This window comes from Phocoena sinus, chromosome 12 (genome assembly GCF_008692025.1).
Source record: "Phocoena sinus isolate mPhoSin1 chromosome 12, mPhoSin1.pri, whole genome shotgun sequence".
Classification (NCBI taxonomy): Eukaryota; Metazoa; Chordata; class Mammalia; order Artiodactyla; family Phocoenidae; genus Phocoena; species Phocoena sinus.
The window spans coordinates 51569680-51586147 of record NC_045774.1 but is presented as its reverse complement, the minus strand read 5'-3'; the positions used below and the strand labels follow the sequence as shown (position 1 = coordinate 51586147).

Below are 16468 nucleotides of genomic sequence, written 5' to 3'. Positions count from 1 at the left end.
TGTGGGAGGTGGACTGAAAGAAGAGCTGTGGCCTGTTGTCCCCAGAAAAGACACCCTGTGAGGCATGGGAATAAGATCCACCTGCCATGTGCAGGGCCCGTATGTCAGCTAACTGTCTCCAAAGCTTTCTTCCTGCCTTGAGCTGTCTCTGAGTGTTAGGAGAACTGAAAACTGCCTTTTTCAGGAGACAGGAAAATTGCAAAGTTGGGTTCATTCCACAGAGTGAATTTCCATTTTTCCTGGCCCCAGAAATGCTGTGTCTGTCGGTAATTTTCTTTCTTGGGTCACAGCTCCCAGGGGAGCAGGAGAAAGGCCAAATAGGAGAGAAAATTTTTCAGTGTGTTTCTTTAGATCCTGGATTCACTCCCTGGCTCTATAAACAGAAGGGCTGCCCTGCTCCAGCCTTCCAGATGCAATTCCCAGACCCCAGCAACTGCACAGGTAGCTGAGCAGAGAGACCTGCCCTGGGCCAGCTTCAGAGACACAATTCCGAAACCGGTGCACCCATGAGAAAAAGGAAGCTCTCTTTGTTAAAAAAATAACCAGTGACAGAAGCCTTTGCTTCAAGAGCTGGCTGAGTAAAAGCTTCTTTTACTAAAACCAGTGACCCCCAAATAACTTTAAGTCACCTCCCCCCTACCTATTGTGTCTATTTTCCAGCAGTTGGAAGAACTGTGGAGAACCAAAGGGATAGAGGCTGAATTCATTACCAATTCTTCCGGAAGCTTTGTCTTTCTGCTGACATGAAATAATTTCCATACATTTTCCTAAATATATGGGAGTTAATTGCCAATTTGCATTTTGGTTTGCGTATTCAGATCTCAAGATGGAAACATAAGCTCTTTACTTCTAGAAAAATAGACGAAGGAAAACTTCTGAAGCTCATTTTCTAATGCCCGAAAGGCTCATGGAAAACAACTCAATGATCTTTCTTCTCTAGCAGACTCTTCAAAAACATCTTAGAGGAGAAGCTCTCCCTCGGGTTTGGGTTGTTTTATGTGATTTCAGTTACATCAGAGAATTTATTCTCCACCCCACAGCCTCGCCAAATCATTAATTCTTGAAAGAGTAACAGGATTTTCATTTTGCCTGATATGTCTCCTTGTAGCCAATCTTGATGTCAGCGCCTTTTGTAAGCAGGAAACTATGAATTAACACCCTGAATTTTCATGATGAGTCCCCTTATTGAGGCTCTATTAGGGAAAACTCTTCACGACCTTTGACACTAGCTTGCTCGCATTATTAATTTAAATGTCTCAGGGACATCATCTGCTTCTACTGAAATTAATGACAAATGAGTTCTGGAAAGTGGCTTCCAGAGTCGCCCTCATAAGAACAGTCAGGGGAAAGTTCAGTGTCTGAAATGTTCATTGAGATGCGAGGCTTAATAATGTGTGTTTAGCTATGACCCTAAAATCTGCTCGCCTTACAACTTTCCCCATCTGGTGTAATTTGCTTTCTCCACTTGTAAAAATGCACATGACAGCGACAGCATGTATTGTGTGCCATGTTGCAACAATGAAGCCTCGTCTGTCACATGCTTCATTGAGAGAAACTTATTTCTCACCCTGTCTTTACCCAGTTTCCAACCTCTCATCACATTTTGCACTGGAGTTCTGCCCAAGCGCCATGCCCCAGCCCAGTTGCACTTTGGAGAAAGGAGATGATGGAGCCATACCTTGTACCCGGGTTTCCGCCCTCTTTTCTTTGGGATCTTCACTGCTGGTAAAGAACCAGCTGAAGCAGAATAAAGGTTATGAACTGCCATCTTCATAGGTGTTGAGTGAAGTGGGGGTCGGCCTCGCTTTCTCCCCGGGATCCTCTGAGACTGCATTTCTGCTGGTGCCAGTCTTACAGAAGGAAGTGACAAATCGCTCACAGGCAGAAGAGGTGCTAAGAATTAGTCCAGACACAAAGCAAAACAAAAACAGAAGAGTTTGTTTGGTTTGCAAGGCAAACATGGATCCGGTTTGGTGATTTTGGCCATACCTACCCCTTAAGGGAGGGGAAAACCAAATATGAGAGAGCCAGGCACCAGTAGGAGCTTTTAAAGTGTTGTTGGGCTCCTGGTATAATTTCAAGGATAGTGAATTTCCATGGGACTATAGTGAAGTAGGGAAGATACTGGCTAGGTGAAGAGGACAACAGCTTCCCAGCAACAAGCACAACTGATGGTGTCATCAGCAAGGAGACAACTTCACCTATGTGCCTCAGTTCAACTCTGAGCTGAAATAATAACAGTATTAAATAAACACAACCATTTTCTCACATTCACTCCTACCCTTTGGTTGGGTGACAGATGGTTATGACCCTTTTTTTCCCATGAAAGAAATTTAACAGTACAAATCAATTGGATTAATGTTGATTATGTCTCCTATCAAAATGTGGACAGAGATTTGCATACAGAGATGTTCATTTTGACATGATTCAGAACTGCAAAAATAAAATGGATAGAGCCCGATAACAAGCAATAGGGGAATGGTTAATATATCTACAGAATAAAACAGTCAACTAGTTACAAGCCTTTAACAATATTTTTAATAACATGAGGTTGAGTGAAAAAGCATCACACAAATTGCACATAAAAGTTATTTCAACTCTGCAAAAATTTATGTGGTGAAAAACTAGAAGGAAACGTGCGAAAATGCTGCCAATGGTAAAGATAGTGGGACTATGGGTAATTGTTCACCACATACAAATCCTTTCCCCCCGTACTATAATATGCTTAGCATTAAAAATACTTATAATAAGCTTCTCAAGTAAAGTTGGCTAAATCTTGCAGCAAGAGGTAGTTGATCAACCTCAACCTAGAGAACGCAGCTGTATCATGAGCTCAAGGATCACATTTCCTGGAATGTTCAGGAAAGTGACAAGTGGGACAGAACTTTAGACTTTAATTCAGGGGTGATGTTAGGTGATAAAATTCATTTCTGAGCATTAGTGATACCTAATAGTGGAAATGAGAGGCTCTTTCTCAAAAGGCTGCTGAAAGAATTGGAAAAGACAATAGAAGCAATCCCTACACCCTGGTCTGGGCAGCACTGCAGGGACCAGATTGCTTTACTCAGGAATGAAAATATCAAATAGTGGGAATTCTTAAAAACATGACAAGGAAGAGACTCCCCTGGTGGCCCAGTGGTTAAGAATCTGCCTTCCAATGCAGGGGATGCTGGTTTGATCCCTGGTCGGGGAACTAAGATCCCACATGCCACGGGGCAACTAAGCCCGGGCACCGCAACTACTGAGCCTGCATGCCACAACTAGAGAGAAGTCTTCATGAGCTGCAACGAAAGATCTGCATGCCACAACTAAGACCCGACACAGCCAAAAATAAAAATAAATAAATAAATATTAAAAATAAAATAAATATTAAAAAAACATGATGGGAAATCTGGGGTGTATCATCTGTAGATGTAAGGTCACTTTGTTAATTCTCTGAATATTAATAGTATTCTATCAATGTCTTGATTTTTCTTAGAAATATCATACCTAGTAAATAGAATTTTAAAGCATAAATTTACCTATTGACTGTATTGTTAAATATTTCAGATAGATGGACAAGTGATTAAGGATATCAATTTTCCCTGTTTTTGTCAGTTTAAGAAAAATACTATATCTCATCAATTCTATGATGCATATTTTTTCACATATTAACATCTTTGAAATCAGGATGCACCCTAAAGCACTGTAAGCGTGTCAGAATTCCATAGGGAGCATTTTTTCTTTCTTAGTGGTATATGAAATAATGACGTGTGATATACTTAAAGACATCTTAGAGTCAAGGAATTATGATCAATGCAGATAAACCCATATGTAAACAAATATGTAAACATTAGACTATTTCTAGACTTAGTATCTCTGCTCCACAGTGCCAACAAATACCCAAATATTCATTTTCAAAAGAGAGCCTTTTAAAAACATTGAAAAACCACAAAAAATTATTCGGTAAGATTTTTGCTATGTGAAACTTTATCTGAATCCCATTTTGAACTACCATGATCAAGTTTCTGCTTCTTCATAATTAGTTTATCTTTACAGATTTTGGAAACAGGAATTTTCCTCATCTAGGACAAGTTTCTCTACCTTTCTACTTTCGTCTAGTGAGGAGGTCAGCAATGTATTTAATAACATCAAGATCAAAAGTCAACACGAGCAAATCCACAATCAGAGAAGGTACTGAATTTCTTTCGTCTCATGAAAATGAGAGTCCCCTGAAAGGTTCAATTAGCAGCACTCCTTCCCTCGTGAGCTGGGATACTCTGCCGAGACACTCCCTCACAAAACTCTTCTTGTTGAACAGGTTTTGAAGAGTAAAGGAAGGGTAACAAACTCATGAGCACACTATCCTAAGAATTCGTATCACTCAAAATTACACTTAAGTATTCCCAAATTTCTAATATGCCACAAATAATTTCCTAGGAAAAATAGTCATCTTTTAAACTGGATTCTTTTGTTCTACTTCCCTCTCCCTGGTGGGAGGAAAAAACAGGACTCATGCTACTTTCCACTCCCTTCTATAGAAGTACACCCATCGCAGGAGTATGAAGGACCTTTCCAGATAACTAAATCTGATCAACGGACTTCATGCTAATGGAACAACAGTGAAGTATTTTTAGTGGAATACTAAGTACTCGTTAGTGGTTGGGGAGATACTTGGAGATAGGGAGTCTTCCCAAAGTCTCCTCAATTCACCATACCTGAATGATTATGTATTTCATCCATCAATCAGGAAGATGCTGCTCCCCAATTCCTTGTTACAAATATATACCATTTTAACACAAAAATAATTCCAATTTTAAGTAATGGGACAGAGAGCTGTTAAAAACTGAATAGTCTATTTTAACCATGGGGGAGTCTCAAAATGTCTTCTTGGAATAATTTTACAGAGTTGGAGGAAAGCATCTACAAAATGATTCTTTCAATAACAGATCCAACTTCCTGCGCAGAGGAATTCCTGGTGTGGTTCAACCGCTGGCAGGCAGGCTGTGCTGTAGTGGAGGGGGTCCCCCATGAGTGCGGCACTCCGGGTGGGGTACAGCAGCAGTGGCTCCGAGGATGAGGCTGAGGCTGGGGCCCGGGGCCGGCCGGGGACTGGAGGCCGCAGTCGGGGCCAGAGCCCCCTTCCCAGCCAGAAGTTGCCAGTACCCGACAGTGTACTGGACAGGTTCCCGGGCACCGAGGAGTGGTCTGAGGATGGTAGCGCAAAACACGGGGGCCGGGTACTGACCTTTCCCCACGAGCGGGGCAACTGGGCCGCCCACGTCTATGTAACGTGAGTAATGCGTGAGAGGCACGTGGCTGACACTGACAGATGCCCCTTATGGGAGGAAGCTGGCCCCAACCAGGAGGAAGAAGCCAGAAACCTTTGACATAGGTGGTGCGAAAGAGATTAACTCAACAGAGAGAGAACAAGTTTCAAGAACTAGGGGATTTTTCTGTTAACTTCGTTTCAGGTTTTCTGGTTTTTGTTTTTATATTGCAGTGTAGTTGATTAACAATGCTGTGTTAGTTTCAGGTGTACAGCAAAGTGAGTCAGTTATACTTATACATGTATCTATTCTTTTTCAAATTCTTTTCCCATTTAGGTTGTTATATAATATTGAGCAGAGCTCCCTGTGATATACAGTTGTTTTAAATTCGTTGCCTGAAATATTTTTTACTAATCCTGTGTATAATGTTCTCCCTGCTCATGAGGATGTGACCAAGGGAGGGTCTAGGGCAGAGTGTCAAGGCCATCCCAGACTGCAGCTGTAGCTGGTACTTTATTTCGAAGAGGGCTGTAGGTGTGCTGGCCTCCAATCCCACCGCACCCTAGCCCTAATGAGTGAGTGGCAGGCAAAATGCCCAGGCTTCAGAGTCTGACCTCACTCCACTACCCACTACTCTGTGTGCCCTTTAGTAAGTTGCTGACTTCTCAGAGCCTCAGTTCCCTGATCTCTAAAATGGGGATAGTAGTAATACCTATCCTCTAGGACTTTTGTGAAGATTAAATCAGATAATCTATGTCAAGTTCTTAGCATGATACACAGAGAATGTAGTGGCTCTTATTATTTTGTGTTAGATCAGGCAGTCTCTTGGAACCTCCATTTCCCCATCCACAGAATGAGAAGGATTCTCTATTCTGCCTACTCCATAGGGCACTTGGGCAAATCGAGTAACTTATTAGGTGTGAGCAGACTATTAACCATGCAGCTCTAGTCACATGTTTGGTTAAAAAAAATGAATAATCTGTGAACATACAGTGGTGGTCCTTGTTGTGTTCTTTGTCTTTATGAACAATTAGGAGCATTCTAAATGTCTATCAGGAGATTCTAAATGTCTAATAAGTGTCTGATTAAAGAAATAACTGTTTCTGATTATGGGTTACTGTGGAGCTGTAATCATGAGCTTGATTTATGTAATGAGAGGAAGGCTGTCCAACATGTGGTGTTATATGGAGAAAGCCAATCGAAGAACTGGTATGCCCTCATCGTTTTTAACAAATAAGATATATACATTAGTACATGCACCGAGGAAAGGCTGGGGAAATAGACATCACATCTGACAGCCTTTATCTCTAGGGTAGTGTCTTGAAAGTGGGCTGTATGTGCCTGGGGAAGGGATCAAGATGATCCATTAGAGAGAAAAGTATTAAAACATTTTTATGTATTTCTCTTTATCTTATCTTTTAAAATTTCTGTTGTTCCAAGCATACATTTTATAACACATAATTTTGCAGTGTAGCACATGTTTGAAATTTATAAATAAATACACATTTATTGCGGGTAAAAAAAACAAAAAAAACCAGATCCAGACACTTTGGAAAAGATGGTGGCAAAACTGGAGGGTCCCCAAGGTCTCCCTTTCCAAAACTAAGACATGAACAACAGCAACAAAAAGTAAAAATAGCAAAGATCAATACTGAAAATAAAGAAAGGTCCCAATCTTGGACTGCAATGGAAACAAAACAGATGGAAATTTTTAGGGAAAACAAAACTACGGATGATAGACAATCACAATTTATCAAATATTTAAGGAAAAGGTCAAAACTAATAGCAAAGTAAAATACTCAAAGATATATTAAGAGGCTGTCATCAAACATAAAGAGCCTCTCTGTGTCTTAAGAAACTTCCTTTAAGAATGAACAACAACAGGGCTTCCCTGGTGGCGCAGTGGTTGAGAGTCTGCCTGCCGATGCAGGGGACACGGGTTCGTGCCCCGGTCTGGGAGGATCCCACATGCCGCGGAGCGGCTGGGCCCATGAGCCATGGCCGCTGAGCCTGTGCGTCCGGGGCCTGTGCTCTGCAACGGGAGAGGCCACAGCAGTGAGAGGCCCGCGTACCGCAAAAAAAAAAAAAAAAAGAATGAACAACAAAAAAATCCTAAAAAAAATACACTCAACAGCAAAGGGAAAAATCTATAAGCATTTAGGCAGAACAAACAGATCATTTACAATAGGAAAAATAAACAGGCTAACTGTCTTCAGCTCCATTAGCCAGAAGATAATGGAATCACTATGGTGGCCATTTTTCCAGATATTTATCGTTGCCACACTTTCTCCCATCACAGGGCCTTTGCCTACAATGCTCTTTCCTCCTGCTCTGGCTTAGTCCCCTCCTTCTTCATCAATTAGCTCAAGGAAACTTACCCTGAGTTCTCATTAGGGTTCCCTAAGCTTAGAGTTCCTCAGCTGTGACTACTGCATGTAAAGCATCCACAATGGAACTTGGAGAAGAGAAGCAGATGGGAACATGAAAATTATACCACCTGCTGTGCCTCTGATCTAGCAGTCACTTTTCTTCTGCCAGCATCCATAACACCGGGGTAGGCTAACCTGTCTGCTTGCAGAGGATAAAATTTCAGACCCTTCTCTGTTCTTTATATAGACTTAATAAGAAGTAGAAGGAGTCACATGAAGAAAATAATAGTTTTTGAAATTCTACTTATGCCTTAAAAATAAGATGAATAAATTAAAAGATTAATCTATCATTGGACAGATGGATATTTTAAGAATATAATTTTTACCTAAATTATATTTACCTAAAAAATATAATTTTTACCTATTAAATTAAAAGATTAATCTATCATTGGACAGATGGATATTTTTAGAATATAATTTTTACCTAAATTATTCTATAAATTAAGTGTAATCTCATTAAAAATCTAAACTGATTTTAAGAAAAGAAAGACAAAACAAAGGCCAGCAGGACAGACTCGCCCTTCTGGTTCTTAAAATGTGTTATAAAACTATAACAATGGCAGTATTATGGTACAGAAATAAGCGATCAGATTAATGGAAAAGTTAGTCCAGAAATTAAACGTATATTAAGTTTCCATTTGTTTGAAATTTAGGATCATTTCATATCAATGCAGACAGCTCAATAAATAATTTGTGGACAACTGGCACTTAGAAATCAATAAAGTTTTAACTATACGTCAGCAAAATAAATCCTAGAGATATCTAAGACTAAAATATACAAAAATAAAAGAAACATTAAGAAGTGCTGGAGACAATATAAGTCAACATTTTTATACTCTTGGGATGGGGATGGACTTTCTAAGTATGATGGAAAACTCAGGAAGTGGACATGGAAAGACTGACGGACATGACCACAAATGCTTTCATACAGCAAAAGTACAATCATGAATAAGGTTGAAAATAAATGAAAATCTGAGGAAACTATTTGCTACATATGGAACCAACAGAAGGTTAATACAAAGAACTCCTTCAAATTATTAAAATAAAAATTAACACTCCAATAGAAAAATGGGCAAAGGACACAGACAACTCACAAAAGGCAGGGGGTGTGTTAGAGAAGGCAAGAAAAAAAAAAGAAGAAAGAAAAGGAAGGAAGGAAGGGAGGGAGGGAGGAAAGAGAGAGGAGAGAAATAAATGATCAATTATTACAAGAAAAGATTCTAAACTTCACTGGTAACCTTCCAAAAAGTAAATTGAGATATCATTTGACACTTATCAGATTGATAAATGTGAATAACCCTGATAATACTCCATGTTGGCAAGGGGGTAGAGGAAATTCCCATTTACTGTTGGTAGAAGTAGAAATTGGTTAAAATTTCTGGAGGACAATCTGAAAATCACTTACAAGCTTTATACGTGCACACACTTCCTAATCTAGCTATATCACTCCTAAGGATTTATCCTAAGAAGATAATCTGGGAAGAACACAAAGATAGATGGCCAAGGATATTCTTCAAACATTGTTTATGATAGTAAAACACTGAAAGCAATCAAAATGCCCCTGTCAAAGCAGCCTTCGTTTAGTAAATTATTTCACATTCATAAAATGGAATACTCTGTAATTTGTGTGTATATACATACATACCTATATACATGCATTTATAAAGATTGCAAAATAGCATTTATAGTATGATTCTATTCATATCTCTTTTACATATACAGATAGGGATAAATCTGCATGTGTTTAGGCATAGAAAGAAGTCTGAGAAAGATAATCATCAGAAAGGCTGATGGTAGTTGCTCTGGGCAGAAAAATATGGAAAGATGATTTTGCTTTCTTCTTTGTACCATTTTGCATTATTTGAATTTTTAAACCATAGGCAGAAAAATAGTATAAAGGGAAAATAAACAATGAGTGAATAATTCTCACTCTCTGGAAGTTTCTATTGGAAATTTGTGCTTCTTTAGATGGCCTTTCATTTTCTTGTTTTCTAATGGTTTTGGCTCCTAAGCCACAGAACTTCACTGGCCACTGCTTTAACATCTCAAATAAATTGTAACAAAAAGGCAAAAGACTTTATAACTAATAATACAGAGAAAGTTGTTTCAGAGCTAAGAATGTCCATAAACAGATGGTGGACAGGGGTGCTTTGCTGGGCTCCTGAGAGAACCAGGTCACTGCGTTTACTGGCCTTGATACCACCTCCCTGCAGGCACTTCCACCCAGTTGGCAGCTGGGTTACTGCCCTTCCCCCAAAGATTTCCACTCATCTCCAAAGACCTTCAAAAGACCTCAAGTGCTGTCCAAGGACATCCTAGCCATGGGCACATAATTTGATACAACCAACTATATAAATCATTTGAGAACTGTCAAAATCCTGAGGTATATATGATACCTCTGAATTTCTCTGCTTTCAATTGTGGACTTGAGTAAATACAGACTGCCTCAGCTCACTTCAGAATTGGAAGCCATCTTAGAGCAAAGAGCTTTAGTAAACATTAAAAGATTCTGTCCTTAGAACAACCTAACATTCAAGTCTCTAAATCTCCAAGTTATAACCTTTAAGTGATTGTCAAATCCTGACAACGTATTAAATCAAGTGATTTGCTGCTGGTTTTCAAAGTCTCCCTCCTCTTATCAAAAAAAGGTTTGGCTAGAAATATTATAGCTGAAACCAAGAGAAACTAAGATCTGGTCTATGAATTTGGGGATGACAGTTTACCTGCTTGCCTTGCAGATCTAATACACATAAATCAAGATCCTGGCTAATGGTACTTCATCAAGGTAAAGAACAAGGAATTACCAAATTCAAAGCATACACCAGTCCCATGGGGCCACTGAGTCACCTAATTCAATCCTGAGGCATGTGTTCATGTATCCATTCATTCATTCACTGTTTCATTTATTAATACATCCAAGAAATATCTGTTGAATATGAAGTGAGTGTCAAGTATTGTGCATAGGCACTTGGATTACAGACAAGAATAAATAAAATACATCTCCCTAAGATATGCACTATGGAGAAGCAGACAAGTAAGGAGGCAATAATAATATGTGAGGTAGATGGTATAACAAAGGTTTCCTATGAAATGCTATGAGAACATCAAGAAGAAAAGAAATCATTTCTTTTAACAGGGTTGGAAAGAGTGGAGGCAGGAGAAGCACAAAAAGGTGACATCAGAGCTAGGATTTTCCAGGCAGAGCAAGCTAAACGCACAGAGCTGGCGATAGAGCAGGTACGTTCAGGGATGTTTGGCAGTGCATGGAGAAGGGATGGGCCAGCCAGACCGGAAGCAGGACCAATGGCTTCCCGTTGTTTCTAAAAGCATTGACACGAGGTACGTACAAGGCTCTCTAGCCTCCTAATGGACTCCAGATTATTTCCTTCTATTAACTGCATGGGATGTGTTTCTGACCTTGGTGTCAGTCATGCTCTCTCTCACTGTCATTTTAAAAGTACAACCAGAAGAAAACCCTCAGAATAGAAGAAAATATTTGCAAATGAAGGGATTAATCTCCAAAATATACAAACAGCTCATGCAGCTCAATATCAAAAGAAACAAACAACCCAATGAAAAAACAGGTGGAAGGCCTAAATAGACATTTCTCCAAAGAAGACATAGAGATGACCAACAAACACATGAAAATGCTCAACATCACTAATTGTTAGAGAAATGCAAATCAAAACTACAACGAGGTATCACCTCACACTAGTCAGAATGGCCATCATCAAAAAATCTACAAACAATAAATGTTAGAGAGGATGTGGAGAAAAGGGAACCCTCCTACACTGTTGGTGGGAATGTAAATTGGTACAGTCACTATGGACAACAGTATGGAAGTTCCTCAAAAAACTAAAAATAGAATTACCATATGACCCAGCAATCCCACTACTGGGCATATATCTGGAGAAAACTATAATTCAAAAAGATACATGACCACAATATTCATTGCAGCACTATTTACAATAGCCAGGACATGGAAGCAACCTAAATGTCCATCAACAGAGGAATGGATAAAGAAGATGTGGTACATATATAGAATAAAATATTACTCAGACATAAAAAAGAACAAAATAGTGCCATTTGCAGAGACGTGGATAGACATAGGGACTGTCATACAGAGTGAAGTAAGTCAGAAAGAGAAAAAAAAATATCGTATAATATTGCTTATATGTGGAACCTAGAAAAATGGTACAGATAAACCTATTTTCAGGGCAGGAATAGAAAGGCAGACGTAGAGGATGGACGTGTGGACACATGGGGGGAAGGGGAGGGTGGGATGAATTGGGAGATTGGGATGGACAAATATACACTACTATATATAAAATAGATAACTAATGAAAATCTGTGGTACAGCACAGGAAACTCTAATCAAAGCTCTTGTGGTCACCTAAACGGGAAGGAAATCTAAAAACGAGGGGATATATGTATACATATAACTGATTCACTTTGTTGTACAGCAGAAACTGACACAACATTGTAAAGCAACTGTACTCCAATAAAAATTAATTAAAAAAACAAAAGTACAACCGGAATCTTATTTTCTCTCGTTCTGGGGGCACCATGTTGCATTCACCATAAGCCAGAGTCTCTAGCATCATTCTTTTTTTTTTTTTTTTTCCTTCGGTACGCAAACCTCTCACTGTTGTGGCCTCTCCCGTTGCGGAGCACAGGCTCCGGATGCGCAGGCTCAGCGGCCATGGCTCACGGGCCCAGCTGCTCCGCGGCATGTGGGATCTTCCCGGACCGGGGCACGAACCCGTGTCCCCTGCATCAGCAGACGGACTCTCAACCACTGCGCCACCAGGAAAGCCCTCTAGCATCATTCTTTTGCCAGCAGCCTCGTACGTACCCTAATACCCACGGCTCCCCACGCTGCTTAGTTCTGTATGTGAGGTAGTTTCAAGCAATTAGGATGTGCCTTGGCATCTATCTAAAATTCAACCACTCTCCAAGGTGACCTAAGCCCTCCTGCTTCAGGGACCTTCCCTTCTCCACACGCTGATCTCTCCCTTCTCTCAACTCCTTCACCACCTATTGCCTGTGCCGCCAGTTTCAGCAGGCACTGATTAAATGATGGTTTATACAGTTCTCATTGCAAGCACGTAAGTGATTTCTGTCCATCCCTGGAGGCCCAGGGCCATGTTTCTTTCATTTGTCACTATGCTCTTCACAGCACCTGGTGCAACGTTGCCCCCACAGAGTGTACCTGGCACCTGTGGCAATACCATTCGCCTTGGAGTCCGCCATCTCACCGAGGCTCCCGGCCCACAGCTGGTGTCAGAGCTGTGCATTCATGTTTTAATTTTGGCTAGAAATATATGAACATAATAGAACACTTTGCTGGTCAATGAAAGCTTCATACCATAAGAAGAGGGACAGCAATATAATCTGTTGAATGGAGAAAAAGAATTCCCTTAATATATATTTTACCCCAATTCTGTCACAAAAATCGGGCCAACAGAAGCCAAAACCAACACTCATGTGTACTCACTCCTGGCACTCACTTTCTTCTCTCTGCTACTATTTTCCACTGGAAATAAAAACCAAGACTCCTTAGAGGTAGCTGATTCTGTATCTCGGGGACAGAGAAAGGCCAGAATTAGCTTGGAACATCTTATTATTACCAGACAAGGATGACTTTAAGAATATCACGGGTGGTGCTAAGAGGACAAAGAAGCAAGTTGTAACAATTTATGAATCAACCATAATAATAACAATGGTAATATAGTGAATTGAAATAATTGTTTGTGAAAGGCTATGAGTTCTTTATGATACTCAGAAGACTAAGCTAAGGTGCCCCAAACTCTTATTTGTAATTGTTTTAATACAACAGAAGGGAGAATAGAATAAAATATAATTTATTTATCCACTGATTGCATACTGATATGCCCTTGTCTTTCCACGTCTAAATACACATGGGTGAGTACACAGAAATTATAAATAGGCTAGCTTATTCTGGAAAAATAGCAACTGACCCAGGAATGAAAAGGACTAGTTAGCCCCAGTTGTGCCACATAATAACCAGGTAGAAAGTGGGTTCAAGAGAACGTTGAAGGCGATGAATCTGTTCAGTGTCTTTAGAGGGGTTCTAATGTGCAGACTTACCCCCTCAGTCCCCAGAGATGAAGCTTCTAGATGTGCATAGTAAGTGTGTGGAGACTTCAAGGTGCAGGCGCCTCCTTCTGCACAGAGCTCCCAGCTCTGCTGCTGGGTAGGCGCAAAGGCTTCCCGCCTCCTTGTAACTGGCCATCAGCTGAGAGGGTAGATTCTAAAGCCTCTCACATCCATTCCACCCCTGGCTGAACTCATAAAAGCCCCTCCCTCACTGATTCTGCAACCTTCCCTGCATCGAGTAAGGGTGCAGCAGCCAGGGTGATAGAGAGCAAAAATTCATGTATTTAAGGGGAAGGAGAAAAGATACATGAAGGAAGAGTCTCGAAGTGGGGAAACACCCATTCCAATCTGCAGGGTTTGGAAAAACGTTAGAACATTTGAAAGCATGAGAGACAGGCACACCACAGAGGTATGAATTATTTACTGCCTGGGCAGCTGCTTGGCGGTACCCTCAATCAGCTATATTCTGGGTCCTGCCAGTACCCTCAGCTGGCACAGGAAGAAGAGAAAGCTGCTTCTAACTCCAGCACTGCCATCTGGCCTAGAGCTGCTCCTCAGAAGGTAAACTTCAGAGGACAAGGGAAAGCAGAGGCCAGACCCCAGAGGGACTGGTTGCCACCTCCTTGTTTCAAATGTTCACCCCTTTTTAAAAAATCCAGTCCCCCACACTGACAGGCCTCCCCCCTCAGGTGATGTCCTTAGAGAAGACAGCCCTTGGGAGATTCCATGGGCCAGTCCTGGCCGGCCTCCCTCTGCTCCGCCCCTTATACTGCACAGCAGTTCTCTACACCAGGGGCCTGGTCCCCAAAGCTGTTTTCCAAGCTTTCCATGACAGCTGGCTGCTGGCTGAGTTTGCTCAATGGGAAGTGCAGGTCTGAGTTTGAAGGTGGCTGTAGGCGTGGGTGAAGCCCAGGCTCTGTCACCCACTGCCTCTGCTTTGCTGGGTCTCCGCCAGGAGCTGCCTCTCCTCTGAGGCTCTAGCTCCCACTGGGCAGGCCCACATGGTCCCACGCCCTGCTGGGTGGCCTGGCCCTGCCTCCTGCCACACCACCTCGTCCCTCTGCCTCTCTAGCCTACAGTGGCTCACCTCCAGGGACCGTGGCTAATGGTCCAGCCTCCTGTGTTGGCTCTTCCATCACTGTGCCACCATTTCCCTGCATTACATGCCCAGCGCCTTAAATACTAAAGAGGTTTCCTAGTTAGACCCCGACAGACTGACATGGAAAGGCAGGTCAGTTCATGACCGGGCAGAACTTTGTAAGAAAGCCTCCTTTGGGAATTTCCCATCTTTCCTGCTACCTCCAAGAATGGAGTCTGTCTCTCTGTGGCCACACCTGGAGCTCTGCATACATGCAAACCCATGGGTTGTGAGCAGGAACCTGGAGGAGGGAGGAGATAGAATGCTTTCTGCCATTGCTGTGGTCAGCAGAATCGTGGCTAAGAAAAATAAGAGCAGATGACTTTCAAGATAAATGTTTAAGTTTACATAGTAGCATGGATAGCATGCTATCATATGGTAGGTGAGGAAGATACACATACAAATATAGACACTCACACGTATATACACTTATATATGCATAAAATGCCTCAGGAAGGGTTTAAAAATGGTAGCAGTCATCTCTTGGAGGTTGGCGGTGGGAGGATGGGGATTTTTCTCTGCATACTGTTTTCTACCTTTTGTATTTTGTGTCTATTCAAAAATAAAAATAACAAACAAATAAATGAGCTCATCCACAATCTCTTACTCCAGAGAAGAATGAATGAGTGGCTCTACCATCTGCAGCCATTGATGAGCCAGGGCCATCTGCACTAGCATGTACGGGGTAGGATGGGCCAGGTGCCCTGGACCCTGCAAGCACCACAAATCGCAAGCCAATATGTGGGTGCTACGCTCATTGGGAGCCATGGTTGTGTGCATTTGTACTGACCAGGACAACTAATAACCCCAATGACCTGACTGACTGGACCAGCAATTGTTTCAACGGGCATTCATAGGCCATAAGGCATAGTATTAGGTGCTAGTGGAAATGATCCCAGATTTAGGGCGCTAGCCTCTAGTCCCGGCTCTGCTCCTAACAGGTAGAGAGATAAAGACCACTCAAACTCTCCCGGCCCCCACGCTCTAATCTGTGCAGGTTTTGATCTCTAAACTCCCTGAAGAACAAAGCTGACAGATACCTCCAGTAAGAAGACAACAAGCCCTTGTTCAATCCAGACAGTTTCTCACTTCGCATTGAAGCACCAGCGAGAAGAGCACCAGCGCCCCCGTGTCCCTTGTCCCATAGGACAACACAGAAATAAAAAGGGCCAGATGACTGCACCCTGTTGCTGAGGAGCCCTCACGCTGCAGGAAGCAGATTTAGAGGCTGCAGCTGTACCCCCAGGGAGAGCCAGGCGAAGGCCTCGCCCAGGAGGCAATGGGAGACTGTCCCATGACGGCCCCTGGGCAGATAGGGAGGTGAGTGGCAAGCGGCCTGCTAGCAGTTCCTCACAGGCCTCCTACACGCTTGTGGTCTGGGAGCATCACAGGGGCTCTGCCAAGACTCACATCAGCTTGGTTGAGCCTTGCCTGGTGGCCTACATGGAGACGTGCCAAGTCCCCAGGGTGCCATGGCTGAGCCGGTCCCCATACTCCCCTCCAGCCTTCAAGAAGCTAAGCACCGAGGAGGG

The 16468-nt window shown here is 42.0% G+C and overlaps 1 protein-coding gene across 9 annotated transcripts in view; it reads right to left on the bottom strand.

Moving 5' to 3' along the window:
- The window catches only part of SCML4 (Scm polycomb group protein like 4), a 106393-nt gene that overhangs the window by 59370 nt on the left and 30555 nt on the right, over positions 1-16468 (bottom strand). For 7 of the 9 annotated variants that reach the window (XR_004352517.1, XM_032651077.1, XM_032651076.1 and 4 more), the window contains exon 2: positions 1679-1893. The exons of the other annotated variants lie outside the window; for them this stretch is intronic. Coding sequence is in view for 6 of the 7 variants with exons in the window: in XM_032651076.1 (XP_032506967.1) it covers positions 1679-1893 (215 nt within the window). In the remaining variant the exon portion in view is untranslated. The remainder of the gene's footprint in view (positions 1-1678; positions 1894-16468) is intronic. 9 annotated transcript variants of the gene reach the window in all.